This window comes from Tachypleus tridentatus, chromosome 9 (assembly GCF_004210375.1).
Source record: "Tachypleus tridentatus isolate NWPU-2018 chromosome 9, ASM421037v1, whole genome shotgun sequence".
Classification (NCBI taxonomy): domain Eukaryota; kingdom Metazoa; phylum Arthropoda; class Merostomata; order Xiphosura; family Limulidae; genus Tachypleus; species Tachypleus tridentatus.
The window spans coordinates 128,593,329-128,610,923 of record NC_134833.1 but is presented as its reverse complement, the minus strand read 5'-3'; the positions used below and the strand labels follow the sequence as shown (position 1 = coordinate 128,610,923).

The window sequence follows — 17,595 nt, the reverse complement described above, 5'->3', positions numbered from 1 at the left end:
CTCACCACATACAGGAATCCACCTGGAGGGGTTCACAGTTAGTACAAACTTCTTATATGCACACAAGAACATAATCCAGTTGTGGTAAAAAACTTCAAATGGAGGCAAACTACATCAGCATAAAGATGAACACTATTTCTGATTTATTATATTTTACACAGGTTTTAAATTTTCTGAAATACCTAAAAGCAACCTGAAAGTTTACACCAATGAAATGTCTTTGAAAATGTTCTAATGATAAGTAATGATAAAAAACAAGCATTACATTGAATGAAAAATAAGATAATCCTAAATACACTAATTATAAAATAATGCAGCCAAAAAGTCACTGTACATGGTAAGCATTGTAACCTACAGTTTATTAACACGTATAAAATTATGCATGAATGATACACAACGTAATTCATATATGTATAATATTCCCCTATGACAAAACATTACAATTTGTTAACTGTTTTAATTTATGTTGATCAGTTCAATCTTCACAAAACAAATATTTGACCTATAATGTGTACTTACTAATATTTGGAGTTACAATCTAACCTTTTTCAACTACACAATTCAAAATAAATATAACTTGTGTCATCTCTTTATATTTCTAATTTATTTAAAAACTTTCCAAGGCTACAGCTGAACTAAGCTGTAATTATTTCCAAATGTATCTTCCTCTTTCTTTTAAATCAATTCTTTTATTTTACAACTTATATAAAAAAAAAACTGTTTAAAGAAAGGTGGGACTACTCAACAAAATCCCAAAGAAATGAAAAAATAAATTTCAAAGCTTTTTTATGGATAAAAGTCACATGTAATTATTCCTAAAGATTACACTACACTTTTTTCCATAAAAGGGAATAAATCATATATCAAATACAAAAACAAGGAAATATTAACATTTGAACTGCAATACTTCTCTTATGAGTGAGCCACATAAAAACATATCTATAGATCTGATTTATTAAAAAAATGATTACACTGGTCTATTAATTGTTGGTGCAAACTTACATCCAAGATCCTCAAGAGAATCAATACAAAAACACGTATCAATCTTCACATGTACCAAGAAGTATGTGTTCTAAACATTGCTAAACTACATGAACTTTAAAGAACCCTTTGTTTTCCCGATATGCATTCTCTTATCTTGTTCTTTATACAATTTAAATTGTTCTCTCTAGTTTTAACTGAAATAATGCTAAAAAGTTTAGAGGTTTTATAACAGAACTAAAATCACAAATCTTCCTATGTTCTAAAAATCTGATGACATTCTTGTATATTTCAATATGGTGAATATTCTTTAGTTTATATCATAAAGTACTTTAATCTGTACAGGACAAAGGGATTTACAAATAAATCAGAAAAAAATTAAATTACTAATACATAATTATGTTGCATTTACAAGTCCTTCATTTAAAATAGATTAAAAATACAGCTTAACTTTAATTCTTCAAAGTCCTGAAAAACATTTGATTCTAATAAAAAACAATGTATTTATTTTGCAAGCAAGTGTCCTACTTAAATATCTATCACAAAAATTATTCAACTGAGGATACATAGATTCAGTCCCTGATAATAAACCATACCTTGTGTTGGCATCTTTCTTCAACAGACAGCTTTAGAAAGTCAACTTCCTCCTCCATACTTTAACTTTTACTGTAAAATAGAAAATATTTATCAATTAACAGATGTTACATACACAAAGTTGTTGAAGGATGAACTGTTACTAGAAATAATTAAACAGTGAAGTTTAAACAAACCACTGACTAACTTTTGACCTAAATTCTTATATTTGCTTAATGGGTGAGTGTAACATGCATAGTTAAACACAAAACTAATTTACTGTGTGTAATGTAAATGATTTTAATCAGTTAAAAACTTAAAATTTGTATTTAATATCAGGTTGTCATGGAAACTAGCTAACAAGCTTACATGTTAAACACCCTGACAAAGTGTTAAACTTTCAACAACAGATGGCCTGGTTAACTTACATGTACAGTGAGAATATGTATTAATACATGGAGTCTAGATTCCTCCTACATGAACATAGCTTACTGGCTGCATCTATAAGGTAAATCAACAGCTACACCTCCTCCACAAAATCTTAACCACACAACTATTCACCAATATTGTGATCCCTTGAGTCAAAACATTTTTTTTTATCATAAGAGTACTATTTGTTTTTCTCATATTCATGCACACTATTAAATAAAACACACTGAAAATCAATTTTGTTTACTGATGTCATGAACAGATATACATTAACATAGATGTAAGTATACACAAAACAGTTTCTATACCTTTGTAAATTTCATTAAAAGTTAACAGTAATTTGTACCTGTTCTGAATAAAATTAAATTTAATGAAAAATTAAAATAAGCATCAACATCAATAACTGAAGAAAAATTTGTAACTTTTACACAAACAAAATAACCATATATAACCATGTGACACTATCTACTGCCTTCCTGGTTCAAAAGTCTATTGAAATTAAAAATTCATGTGTTTTAAACCAAGTTACTTGTAGTCATACTTTCATATTCTACCTACCTCTATATATATATTTTTTTAACTGGCTAATACATGCATAAAAATAAAGCTTAACCGTGATTCCAAAATAACAGAAGTATGTGACATTGGCCTTTATTGAATGTTATGGACAGTTAAAATACACTGGATGGATTTATACTTTATGTTTACAACTTAAGAAAATTCCAATAATACAAAAACATTTAACATTTTTGGATAAATGCTCAAATATAAAAAATCATAAGATTAAGCTCAAAGCAACATATATCTACATATGTAAAAACAAAATGTATGTTTATTTGTATCCTAATTCCTCCCAGCTGATTTGTTCAGCCTCAACCCAATTTCGTATATAAGCATTATGAACTATGGCGAATGTCCAAGGGGTTAGAAATTGAACTTAACTCTATTTCTATTTTGTAAAGCCTGTTGGTTAATTACTTTAAGCCCATTGAGTCAACCTCAAACAATCTTGGCAAGTTGATACTTCAGAATGTTGAATACACTGTAAAGAAATTCAAGGTCAAAGTATGAAATTTCATGATCGTTTCCTCAAACAACCATGATTTTCTCATAGTTAATGAGATGTACAAGTGTTCAAGGATAAAAACACCTCACAATCTGTATTTATTAATAGATGGAAAGCAAACTGCAAATGTTAAGAAGCTTTGTTATAATTTTAAAATTGAGATAAAATTCATGTTGAAGTTATTACTTTGAAATACATGATTGCTGTTAAACGTGCACTTTTAAGTTTAAACATTCCCTATTAGTTAACTATTTCAGCTTAATATCTATAAATACATTCAAAAATTCTATTTGTTTTAATACTAGCAATAGAGTGCTCTGCCACAATGGCACACAATTTGACCAAACCCAAATGCCAAATAAAATTAATAGTACTGTTCTATCCTTTTTAGTATTGACCACAACATCCCAAAGTACTTGTAAATTTCTACATTTAACCTTTTCCCACCTATTTCCTCTGTTTATTTTACCATTAGCTGCTGAAGCAGAAACCTGCCTGAACTTAAAGTAATGAATCACTGCCCATACAACTAAACTGTTCATGTGACACTGCAATATGACACCACTGATAGCAAATAAGCACATGCAGTGCAACAAGTCAAGATACCCACAAAATTTATTCTTATCCTATTTCCAAAAATACAGTGCAAGATGATTTATTGGTTTGTTCACATGGCACAATGGTTGCAATGACAACTACCAAGAATAATAAAAGTGCAAAATATTGTTTATGGTATGGCTCTGTACAAAGTCTAACCTAATCCAATAAGCATGTTAGGTATTTCAATGTCATTCTCCTGGTACGGAAAGAATATAACTTTATATATGTACAAAGTGTCCATGTGCTTGTGAACATGTATATTACCCCTATTTACTCTTAAATGCTCAATTTTTAATTTATTTAAACAAGGAACACTAAGTAAAAATATATTAAAAACAATTACTTCAAGTACTCAATGTTGATAATTTGACTTGCATTCATGAATCATACTTTCTAAACATTGTAGTAAGCCCTCTCTATTCTCTCAAGTGGAAGAGAAAGGCATTACTTTTTGTAGATTTCAAAGATGCAGTTTAAAAAATATATCAAATTAGTATATTGGTAAACATAAAATCACTAATTTATATGACTTTCTAAGCTACAGATAAGTTTTAAGACAATTATGTTCAGAGTAGTGACTTACTCAACAGATTTCAACATTTCCAGTAAAACATCAGCTTTCTCATTGCAACCAACTCATCAAAAATGAGTTTGTTTTTGAATTTCACACAAAGCTACATGAGGGCTATTTGTGCTAGCTGTCCCAAAGTTAGCAGTGTAAGACTAGAGAAGGCAGCTAGTCATCACCATCCACCACCAACTCTTTGACTATTCTTTTACAAACAAATAGTGGGATTGACCATAACATTATAACGCTCCCACAGCTGAAAGGGCGAGCATGTTTGGTGCGACAAGGATTCGAACCCATGACCCTCAGATTACGAGTTGAATGCCTTAACCCACCTGGCCATGTGAGAAGTATTTTCTAGTTTGTCAATGTCTGAAATCTGAGTTTCCAATTTGTTAAGCACTACAAATGTAATATGTCAGGCATAATACAATAATAAAACATGAAGACATATGTGACACTAAAATCATTATATGTAGCATTTTACTATTTGTATTTTCTTTTAAAATAAGAAATTAAAACATTTAATATTAAGATTTGAATTATAAATTATATTTTGGTTTCAATTTTATTGGCATACTGATAATGAATCTACTTAATTTTAAAAATAACTAACTTTAGAGCATGTGCCCTTTGACCAGCCCTATGCAAAAATTAGAGCTACTTTCAAAATTTAATTACAATACTTTACTATTAATATATATGAATAACCTTGCTGTCAAAGCATAGTTAATGAATCAAATGTTAATATAATTTTAATTTCTTTAGTGAATTGAAATATTTTCATTTAAGAATATCTACCCTTGTGTACTATGGCATTTGTTTGTTCCAACATGCCTGCCTGCTATTTTCTCATCATATGTCTATCATGTACCAAAGGTAATATAAATTACTCATTATAGTACAAGTATTATTAATGCATAGACTAATTTTTATAGCCTCCAATGTTATTTGCTTACAGAACTATAAACAAGAAAGCCAGACCAACTCTTCCCACCCACCTATCACATCCATTCTTTCATCAATTTCCAATAATTCTCACCAAGATTTGCTATAACATTATTTATAACCAACAAAAAGACAGTTTTAATGAAGTGAACAACATATAATGCCACCATATTCTCATTAATTTTTAATTTTTGCTGACAGTTAACACTGAGCTCAGATTGAGTATTTAAGAGAATAACTTCAAAACACTTAAGCTGAAGTTATAAAGCAAGTTAACCCTTTCAATACAGGTCAAAGGCCATGTCATTGCATTTGTTGACTTTCATTCAAAATTTTATTAAACTACTACTTTATGTCGATAAGTATGGATTCAAACTGTACATTATAATTCAAACTTTAACATTATAAAAGTTAATTTCTTAAATTAAAAGTAAATATTATAAGAACACATCTAAATATAAAGTTTAGTGAGTCATGATATGCTAAATGCAGCACTTTAAAATTAGATGTTTGTGACATTAAAGTACTAAGTCTGTATAGATTTGTACAAATTAGGAACTCATATGAACTTTACAAGCTAAAATATAAAATAAGAACCTCATCTTTTTATTTTCCTGAGATATGGCTTATGTACTTAAACACAGTGACTCCAATCACATTTTCATTTTTGAAAATGGTCCCTTATGTACACTTACTTCAATAAATGACATGTGAAAAACCAATCAAAAGCTAAGAATGTCCTGAGAGTGGGTTTCTCAGCCACTTTAATTTGCAAAAAGATACCACATTGTTTTGATCCAAGATCTCAAGAAGGTAGGTTGTGTCTTTATTCTGCTTGAAGTTCCATTTTTTTTAAAATCTAAATATATCTTAGTTAAGATAAATAACTTATAGTGGAATTCTATGGTATCAGTGTAATTATTTATGATTTTTTGGTTATTCAACTGTATATATAAAAAACCCAAAGAAAGTTGTTTGATATCCTCCATGTGCAAAATTTTAAAAGGCTTAGCAACCCATGTCCAACAGCAACCTAGTAGAAAGGCCATAGTGAGAATTGTTTTGTTTACTTCTAGATTTTGATAAAAATAACTTCAGTACTTTATTTCTAAGTAGTAAAAATCTATATACATACATACATATATATATACACACACACACACACACACACACATATAATGTGTAATAACTTAAATGTGGCTGTACATTAGAAAATACTAGTCAACTAAAACACAGCCAAGACAAAGAAGATGAAAAGTCAGTCTTATATTACTCGATACACAAGTGCACATGCATGGCATCAATGCTAGTTATGTAATGTCAGCTAGGCATGGCTGGAAGATCAATATAATAAAAAATAATAAATATAGATGTGAATATATACCATTACAAGACTTGAGCTATTAAGACAATGTTTGTATTTTCATGTTATAATATAGTCACTCTAGCATGAAAAAAGCATAATTTACATTTCCTAATTTTTTATTATGGTTGTGAGGTTGGTCAACTGACAGACCCAACACAGAGTATATAAACTCTTACTGAAAACAAGGTTTGAAATGTATTTAGGAGATTCTAAAGATTACACACATATTTGAGATTTTTGGAATGAAGAATAGTTTTCTTAGTCAAAACATGAAATCACTTGCACTAAGACTAGTAATGAAACAGGTTATTTTCAAACAAATCTTCAACAAAAATATTATATTACAAAAATTACACTAAGACTAGTAACGAAACAGGTTATTTTCACAAACAAATCTTCAACAAAAATATTATATTACAAAAATTTGATTTTTTTGTATACAAAAAAACTTGTAATCTTTATTAAAAGTATACCAAATTATGAAGATACATTTGTTGTATCAAAAATTATAGTGCAAATACTTAATGTGTGCTAATATGTAGACAAACTTGCACATATTACACTGATCCTGTAGTGAAAGGGTTAGATGGACAGGTTTAAAGGGCAATAAAATAATAAGATTAAGTATAAACAGATACAGGTTCTTATAAGTGTTAAACTAAGATAAATAGCTGTGGTTTTCTGTGACAATCTGTAGTCATTCTATAAATAAAAGAGGAGCAACATTTTTTTGTGGTAATTACAGGGTTCATCAAATAAACCAAATCAACACAGTCAGGTTGGAGAAATTAACATACAAGATACAGTTTCACTATTTGAGTTTTTGAAGGTTGGGCAAATGAAACCTGCAAGATAAATGTATTTTTTAACCTTACCATGAAAACCTGAAATAGAACTAATCAATGCTAATGTAGATTAATAACTGTAGTATAGGTAGTACTGATGCATAAATCAATTTTTTGATCATCTAATCATCTGTTCTTACAGAACTATAAACTAGAAAGTGGCAGATCATAATTTCTTGAAATGGAATTTTCTATACTAAGTTATCAAAACAAACAACCAAATTTCAGTTAGCCAGTTATTAAGCATTGAGAATGTTTTCTGTTAGCAAATTGGAACAAAAAAGATGTGGGATTGGTTTTGTAAATTTTTAAAATAAAGGCATGTTTCTAAAAAAAGAAAATAATAAAAGGGAAAATCAAACAAATGATTTACAATAATCAAATGAGAAGATCAAATATAAATGCCAAGTTTAAGAAGTTTTAAACTGATAAAAAAAATGTATACAAAAATACAGAAAAGCTAGGGATTGGGTTTAATAAAAAAAATTCAAAAGAGCTACAAAACAATGCTGACAGATGATGTTAAAACTAACAGTGTAGTCTCCTTCAAGTGTGTAAAGTTGAGTAAAATTGGGTTTAATACAAATTTAAAACTTCAAAAGAGCTACAAAACAATGCTGACAGATGATGTTAAAACTAACAGTGGGTCTCCTTCAAGAGTGTAAAGTTGAGTAAAATGTTAAAATGAGGATTGAGCCCTTAACTCTCTTATCACAGGGTTGGTTCCAGTTCTAGCCTCCTAACCATTTTGAGCTTGTTATAATTTTCATACTACATCTTGGAACATTCTAAACTCCTCTTCAAAACATTTTACAAGTTATCAGTAAATATTACAAGGTTTTTGCATAAAAATATCAAATTGTTTTATTAAGTTTTAAGATTTTTAATTAATCATTTGCTTATACATTTTTTCTTTTTCTATGTTAATGATGCAATATGCAGTGTAATTTCAAGAATAAAATTCTTTTTTACATCAGAAAATAGTCATGTGAAATCTTTATAACCTCTAGATAATTACTTTTTTTTAAAAAAACACTATTTTACTTATTATTTTCACTATTGTATCTTTATATAGATTTGATTGATTCAAATGACTTCATAACTACCGTAAAGAATTAGAAACAAGTTACACTTTTCATTCTGGAATGACTACAAATTATAACAAAACCACAAATGTTTAGTCTAAATGCTTAAAATCTCATAACACTAAACATCACATTTTATTTTATCAACCCTTCAGCCACATCTGATTAACATTAAAGAAGTTACAAAACACAGTGCACATTCACTCATTAGCACATTCAACAGTATAAAATTGGCCAGTCTTGGCTTTGTTCTAGTGCAGGGGTCACCAAACTACAGCTCATGGGGCCAGATACAGCCCTTGAGGTCATTTTGTCCAGCCCACCAGTACAATACTTTTCTCACAGCATTGTGTTTTTCATTTTCAGATCCCGTTTTTTTTCACCCATCGTTATGGCTGCTTTTAAAAGAAAATAGGACTCTGAGTGTTGTGCTTTCAATGAAGAATAGGGAGAGAAGTACTTTTTGTGGGAACAAAAAACCAGAAAGCTACTTGTGTGATATGCACCGAAAGTGTTGTTGTTTTGAAAGAGTACAATCTTCGACACCACTATGAAACAAAACATCTATCAACATATTTGAAATTTTCAGGAAAGTTCCGTTATGAGACATTTGAATCCATGAAACGTGTTTTTGAATCTCAAAAGAATTCTTCACAAGAAAGTTTGCTGAAAATGAACCTGTCACTTGTACAAGTTACAAAATAGTGCATAGGATGGCAGAGCAAGTAAAACCTTTACTGACGACAGCTTCATCAAAGAGTGTATGATGGAAGTGGCAAATGAGCTGTGTCCTGAAAAGCCAATTTCTTTGAAAGTATCAGCCTTTCAGCAACTTCAGTTGTACAGAGAGCAGAAAAACTTGGGAGAGAACATCACATTACAGATACACCAAAAGCTAGAAACTTCCTATGGTATTCTCTGGCACTGGGATTTTCACGGAAGAGTTGGCATCAGTTTGCAGCATGCACGGAAGAACAACAGGAGAAGATATTTCCATGAAAGTGCATGATACTTTGCAAGACCATAACCTTCAGTGGAATCAACTTAGAGGTATAACAGTTGATGGAGGAAAAAACATGGCTGGAGTAAAGAAGAGTCTGGTGGGGTTGATCAGGAAACAGTTGGAAGATCAACTCCCAAGTGCTCTGTTCATACACTGCACCATACATCAGCAAGCACTCTGTAAAAAAGACGTAGATATTTTTTGTGTTCTGAAACCAGTCATTTCTATAGTGAACTTCATTCGGGGTCATGCACTTAATCATCACCAGTTCAAGGCGTTTCTTGAAGAAATTGATTCAAATTTCTTGACTTGCCTTATCACACAGCGGTGAGGTGGCTCAGCTGCAGTAAAGTCTTGTCTTGTTTTTATAAGCTGAGAAGAGAAATATAGAGCCGATCCACTTCTGTTGGATCCAACCTAGTTGTCAAAGTTCTCATTTCTGGTTGACATCACATCCCACATGAATTAATTGAACTTGAAACTTCAGGGGAAGAATAACCTTGTCTGTGATCTCTATAGAATCATTAAAGGATTTCAGAGAAAGCTGTCATTGTTTGAAGCACATTTGGAAGGAAGAAACCTCTCTCTTTTTCAGTGTTTCAATGAGTTTCATGCTGGAATCATAATGTCAACCTGTAGTTTCAGAAAAAGATTATTGGCGATTTGAATAAGCATTTTTAGAGAGATTTTCGGATCTTGACAAAATCAAAAGTAAGATTCTTCTTTCTCAGAATCCTTTTGATTGTGTCATTGATGACGTGCCAGTGGAACTTCAGCTGGAGGTCATCGATTTGCAAGGAAATGACTTGTTGAAAGCAAAACACAGAGAGGGGCAACTTATTGAATTTTACAGCTGCATACCTGAAGATGATTTTCTAAAGCTGAAGCAGTTTGCATCTGGTATGGCATCAGTGTTCGGAACAACTTATGTCTATGAACAAGCATTTTCAAAAATGAAGTATGTGAAGTCGGTACATCGATCAAGGTTGACTGATGAACATTTGAAAGCAATTCTAATGATTGGATGCAGCAATTCAAAACCAAACACTGAAGATATTTTGAAAGCCAAATGGCAATTTTATAAATCTCACTAACATTCTTGCAGCTTAGTGAAATTAAGACATGTACTCACTACGTGCGATGTGACAATTGTTTTTGCTAATGTCACCTTCTTTGATAACCTTTTGGTAAATAAAAAATGTTGGTTGTATTTCTGTTTGTTATTTATTATATGTGTGTATTGCATGATACTCCCACATGGTTAATGTGGCATCCTAAACTTAGTGTTAAGTCTTTTACAGAGAGCTTTTGTTCCAGCTTATGAGCATTGAACATAATGATCATGCGGCCCGCGCTGCTCATTCCCAAAGTAATCTGGCCCCCTGTGAAAAAAGTTTGGTGACCCCTGTTCTAGTGGACCAGTTTTATAAAATGCTGTCATATTTCAATTACATTATATAATTATATATGTTAGCAGTTATAAACACATTCTTAAAGTCCAGTTATTTTTTCTTCAAACACAGAACAGTAAATAATTACCTCTTCTACTTCCAGTTAGTACTTGCTGTAATTTTCTGTCTTATCAAAATTCACATGTGGAGGATGCAATATATTTTTTAGTTTTATATAATCATTTTATTATTTAAAAATATATACAAATCACTATACCAATACCACCAAATTCTACTATAATTTATCAGGCTTAGTAACTAAGCTGTTTTGGGGGTCTTAAATATTCCAAGCTCCATTATCTCTTACCTCCATGCTTTGATTCTAACATGGAAAGGAAGGTTATCATAAATAAATGCTTCACAATGGCTGTGAAAATCTTATATGGAATGCCCTGAGCTTTTGACTGGTCATACACGTGAAAAAGAATAATGAATTTGTATATAAGCAACCATTTCAAAAATGGAAATGTTGGACAGGGCCACCTTGGTTGATTTACTAAATATAGTATCTCAAAAAATAGAAAAGATAAAGGTTCTTTGTTTAAATTATAGCTTGACAATATTGGTAATTTAAGTTTCTAATTCTTAAGTAGCTACAGACTTTGTATTTGGATAATCACAAAATGTAATTTGAACCAAAACTACATTCCACTTACCACATGATACACAAAAACCCAAATTTATGATTTTTTAAAATATTTACTCATAAATTAAGAAATTAAATTCATGATACTAAAATATGAATTATCTACACCTTAATGCTAAACTTACTGACATAAAATAGTTCAATAAAATGTTTAGTACAAGTCACAAACATAATGACATGCCCTCTGACCCTATGCACAGCAAAACATATCTCAATAGGATTTAAAAGAAACTTGAATTAACTGATGAAAGGATTTTTTACTAAAGATTATTAAATGACTGAATGTTTAAACATTTTATGTTTTTACAAGTTAGTATATTAGGAATATTTCTGACTAAAATAAAAACAAGTTTAGCTGTCTTTTAAGCTCTCAGTGTATTCCAAACCTTTCACTGAAGTAACTGGAATGCAGAAAAATGCTGTTCCAATCTTGCTATTGAATTACACTGTTATGATCCAGCAACCGACATGAAATACCACAGGACTGATTTAATGTTTTGATGAGTTCTACCAGTCAACTGCTCAAACATTCTATTATCAAACACAGTTGCATACATTAACCCTAATGACGTCATAAATATGAAACACTGGTTAAAATAAAAGTTCTTTTACATATATCTGGAGTGTAAAGGACATTTTCTGTTAATATATATTGGTTGAAAGGTGTTTGATTTTTGCATTTAATAAAGGTTCAAAGAAGACACTGGATATTTGCTGGGTAATGAGCTAAGTACATGTGCTTGACCACTGGACAATTTCTTTTTTTTAAGGATTTGTTAGATCTCATAAGAACACTTCTTTTGGCATTAATTTGTGAATGTAACATTGGTGTTTAGAACTCGTACATTATATCAAAAGTAATTAACAGCAATGTCAACTGATCACAGAGATCCTATTTGGAAATTTTATCAAGAACTATTAACTGATAAAATTAGAAAAAAGTAAAATGCATAGACTGCAGGAACAAAATTGCAGCTTAAACAAAGCAGCAATTGATGTATAAAAACTGAGATGTAATCATTGAAGAAACTAATACACAAATACAACCTTCAATTTCACAAAAGAAATTTAGTATGGTCCAATACCTGAAAACCAAATTCTCATTTTTAAAGGTTTTCATAATTTCACTCACTAGGACCTTGTAGTGAGCAAGATTTTGAAAAAAACATGGTTTTAGATCTCAAGATCTCCACTTTTTATTTTTTGTGTGATGAAAAGTTTTTCACTTAAATCAAGAAATCTGATTTATATTCTCTAGATTTAAATCAATCTACTCTAGTTTTAAAGTAGGTAAACAAACCTCTTGTTTTTACCAGGTCAACAGACAGTGGATAGATGACTGGCAACTGGAGTGCTGCTAATTTAAAATTGGTTCACAAGAATTGCCCTAGGAAGATTTTAAGAGTTTAATAGAAGAAACGTCCTTAAAAATTCATTCAGTGAAATACAATACCATTAATTAAAAATCAACATGGCTCAACCACAAGAAATTTTGCCTTACTAACCCATTTATTTTGTTTGAGGTCATTACCAGTTTATCTGGGCTTTTGGAAATGGCATAGAATTATGTGCTTAAATTTTAAAAAAAGCTTCTGAAAAGGAGCCATACAAAAGATTAGCTAAGAAAGTTATAACTGCAGAAATTGGGGAGTCTAGTAATAAAGACTTTTTGAGTAGTGGTATGAAAAAAAAAAAAAAATTGTTATTCACATAATCCACTAACGATAAGAAAATTATTTATAAATTAGTGAAATTTGACAATAGTGTTGAACTCTTAAAACATTTCTACTTATGATGACTAACATGTTACGGAATGTCTTGGATCAATTTATTAGTTGAACCAAAATCTAGAAAATAAATCTTATTATAGTAAGTGCAGGGTAATGCACTTAAAATTATCTGAATCACACAATATAAATGGGAATCCACTCAACAACATAAATGAAAAATAGTCTTGGCATAGTGGTGGATACTTCACTCAAACCATCAAAATGTTTTGTTGCTAACAGTAAAGTTAATACAAATCAAGTTACAATTCATCTTTGTACATATCACTAGTTTAGTGTCACTTTATAACTTTAGTCTCTATCCAAGAAAAGAAACTAGTTTACTGGAAATTTTCAGATAAAGACAATGAATAAAATTTCAGGGATGAAAAGAGTTATTTTATAGAAACAGGATAAACTTATTTTGAGTAAAGAAAGGCAGGAGTTAATGTTATTACAAACTTTACAAGATTATCTGATGGATCATCAGAATAAAGCCCTATTTCTTTGTGCTATATCCTAAAAACATTAGGAAATAACACAATTTTAAGATTTGGAAAAGACAGACTAGGCTCTAGTTTAAGACTACTTTTCTAAAAAGTTTATCGTAACAGCAGTAGAGGCCAACTCTTTATGGATGTTCAAAATTTTACTTTTCCCAGGATTTACACAGAAGAAGAGCCTTAAACCAAATGCTCCCTCGATAATGTATTAAGATACTGATGCAAGCCACATCGAGTTCAAACAATGACAAAGCTGGTTTACTTACTGTTTTAAAGTTTATAAAATGAAACTCGCTGAAGACAAAGAAAGCAGTCGGTCATACGAAATTTGGCTTCAAATTAAAAAGCAGGCACTACACAGTTTAACAAACAAAACAGAAGGGTGAGAGTACTGTTTTTCATCTTAACTACATTTTGTTGTGAGCTATATTTTCAATGCTTTAATTCAGTTTTTTGCTAAAGAAAGCTGCTAACATAAGATGAACCTAAAGTTGAATTTATTAAAGCAGCCCCAGAATACTGAAATGTATGATCAAAAGACAAATGTTTAGGAACAAGGATACATTATAAATACAAAAATGAAATAAATACCAAATCAGTTCAAAGTTTATTCATTGGCTGAAAAGTTAATGAAGTACTTAAATAAGTGTTAATTGGTCAAGTAACTGTATATAACTGACAACCATGAAACTGTACAAGCAAACTTAATGTACATTTGTCATATGAGCATTAGCAAGTAAATTTCAGTTTAAAGTGAAAATGTTATTTGTGACATAAGCCATACAATTATGTACAAATGATAGTGCATCAAATATAAGGGAAATAAACTAATTGGTTATTGTGACACAGACTGGACTTTACATTACTTTCAATAAATTATTATTCAAATGAACTTGATCATATACTAATCATATTCTCTCAAGCCCATATCACAGTTAAGTAATTATGGATGAAAAATATAAGAGAGAGAGAAAATAAGAAACTTTATGTTAGTTCTGACTGCATGCTGGTTTAAGTGAAAAGATTTTACACCTAACTATATAGATAAAGAACAGGGTGTGAAGAATACACTTAAACAATACTAGAAATTATATTTGATACAAAACTAAGTTTCTAAATTAAAAATATACACAAAATTATGTGCATCTGATCTACTTGTAACAAATTATTCTGTTCAGGGTGAATATCATGTTTCTCTTTAGACACCATGGTTGACCCATCTTTTTATTATGGCTATAGAAGAAAACTGATATTAACATTTTTAGAACAATTCTTTTGAGAAACAATATAAATGATAAAAAGCTGTAATTAAAAGATGACCAGCAGACCAATCATAAACATAGACTAAGAAAAAAAAATACTGTATTTCTCAATGCTCATTATCAAACATATCTTAAAAACCAACCCAAATGGCAGAACTATTCTACAAAACATCACCATATTTATCCAATTTAAAACTAAATTACATAACTTACACACCAATAAAAGAAACTGTAAACATTCATAAGTACTAACACTTGAAAGTAGATTGAGTTATATCTGATGAGAAATGAAAGGTTTCCCTTTCTCAATCAGTGTGGATTGGTTTAAAAGTTCTGTTTATAAAGCTAAATTATTACTATTATCACTATCAACTTAAGTTTTTTTGTACCCATTACCTTCGATTTTCATAAGTGCCAATATGGGTGGTTAGCATAAATATAAAACTTTACGAAACTGGTCAAAAACGTAATTGTATAAAAACATCTATAAAGCTATCAATTTATCAACAGAGACGATAAACAGAATAATTAGTTTGCTATTTTACTGCCATGTAACACTGTAATTTTACTATTAAAAATCACTTCATTCGTACTCCAGGCACTAACTTTAAGGGTTAGTCTAGGCGAAGTTAGTATTTTTAAAACAAAATGTTGTTACCACATATACTTAAATACTTATTGTGTTTTATTGTAAACTCTCTAAAAAATGCAGTTCATTTTGAAGTCAGAGAAATTGAACTTCAACTTCGATAGTCCTAACAATATAACTTGCAAAATATTAACAAGCACAAAATACTTAAAATAGGCTTAACGTAGTTCAACGTTTAACTTCAACAAAATAAATTGCTCGTAATTATTACTGTCATATTCAGGTTATTATCTCAAAACCTATAACTTAAACAAGCTTAAATGCAATTACGTTGTATGTCACATCTAATACACTTAACTCATACGCTTATATAATAAAATAATTATCTAACTTACCTGATGTTAATTTAATTCCTTATTTATAAATTATACAGTACACTTCTCTACTTTTAAGTGTTAAACTGCATTCCCTTTCGTTTCGGCTACCCAGGATTCTTAGCGCCAAACCGTATTTGAAATACACTTGAGTCCTAAGTGGGTAATAATTCTGACGTTTTAACTGTAAGGCGGAGCAAGAAAAATAAATTAGATTGTTTTCAGAACAATCGACGACATCGCATAATTTTTAAACGTTAATTGAACCGGTAAAACTTGTGAAATCCTTTGATACTTTTGTTTTGTTTTATTTATTTTTCTTATTCATAATTTAAATTTGCTTCAAATCCTTTCCACTATAAAATATGAAAACTTGAGGGAAAAAAGTTACATTGTTGGTTATAAGTTGTTGGTTTTCATTTAATTACTCTATTGGTTACAAGCATTATAAAAAAAATACTTTAAAATGCAGAGAAAAATGTAAAACAGAGCATCTATGAAATCAACAATGTTTGAACTACATTGAAACAACTGAAAAACAGATCCGGTTATCTGTCGCAATCAGTTGTTTGTTTATCTATGTCCATGTCCATCCACACCACAATTTTCTACATTTGAACACTTCTCCTGATGATGGAAAAGTACAATTTTTTGTTGGCTCACCAGCGTGGTTTGGTTTGTTTGGAATTTCGCGCAAAGTTACACGATGGTTATCTGCGTTAACCTTCCCTAATTTAGCAGTGTAAGACTAGAGGGAAGGCAGTTGGTCATCATCACCCACCTCTGACTCTTGGGCTACTCTTTTACCAACGAATAGTGGGATTGATCGAACTTTATAATGCCTCCACGGTTGAAAAGGCGAACATGTTTGATGTTATGGGGATTTGAACCCGCAACCCTCACCCTAGGAGTTGTGTGCCTTAACCACCTGGCCATGGTGGGCTTGGCCCACCAGTTACTGTATTGTAGCTGGATTAGAATAGCATTAAAATTTTTCTCGGTCTCAGTCAGCAAAGTTGAGAAACAAATATTTTGATTAAATTTAACAATCTGTAATGTATCAGTTAAAATTCTACTTCAGCATGTTAACAGAGTAACGTTTAAACTAATAAACTAAATAATATTATGGTATTTTTCACATGACACTGATTTCCCCTAGGTAGACACAGCAGATAGCCCGATGTGGCTTTACTATAAGGAAAACACAATCCTTTCGGTAACAAGATATTTCAATGTAATTTCATGCAAATTGAAGTTTCTCCAAAGGAGTAAACTAAGTAGATCCACAACATAACGGAATATTTAGAAGATAAATTATGAATTAATACTGATTCCGCTAAAGCTAACTGAGTGTGTGTTTAGAAATAAATGGACTGGATAGAAATGTGGTACACAGTGAAATACAATGTTTTTTAACACAATGCAAAGCAACAACTTCAACGTCATTGGTATGTATTCATATCAACTAGTATGAATGCTCCAGCTGCTTGAAGTATGCACTGATTGAATGGGGGTATCATTAGAAATGGTCCTGATATCC

The 17,595-nt window shown here is 30.5% G+C and overlaps 1 protein-coding gene across 4 annotated transcripts in view; it reads right to left on the bottom strand.

Annotated features, from left to right (window-relative positions):
• The window catches only part of msps (msps cytoskeleton-associated protein 5), a 95,697-nt gene extending 79,489 nt beyond the window's left edge, over positions 1-16,208 (bottom strand). For 2 of the 4 annotated variants that reach the window (XR_013014556.1, XM_076457190.1), the window contains exons 1-2: positions 16,077-16,199; positions 1,578-1,647 (exon numbers count right to left, since the gene is read on the bottom strand). Coding sequence is in view for 3 of the 4 variants with exons in the window: in XM_076457190.1 (XP_076313305.1) it covers positions 1,578-1,634 (57 nt within the window). In the remaining variant the exon portion in view is untranslated. Of the gene's footprint in view, positions 1-1,577; positions 1,648-2,925; positions 3,026-12,861; positions 12,949-16,076 lie in introns of those variants that run through there. The other 2 variants (XM_076457191.1, XM_076457192.1) reach the window with 2 other exon arrangements.
• Between the last annotated feature and the right edge of the window lie 1,387 nt (positions 16,209-17,595).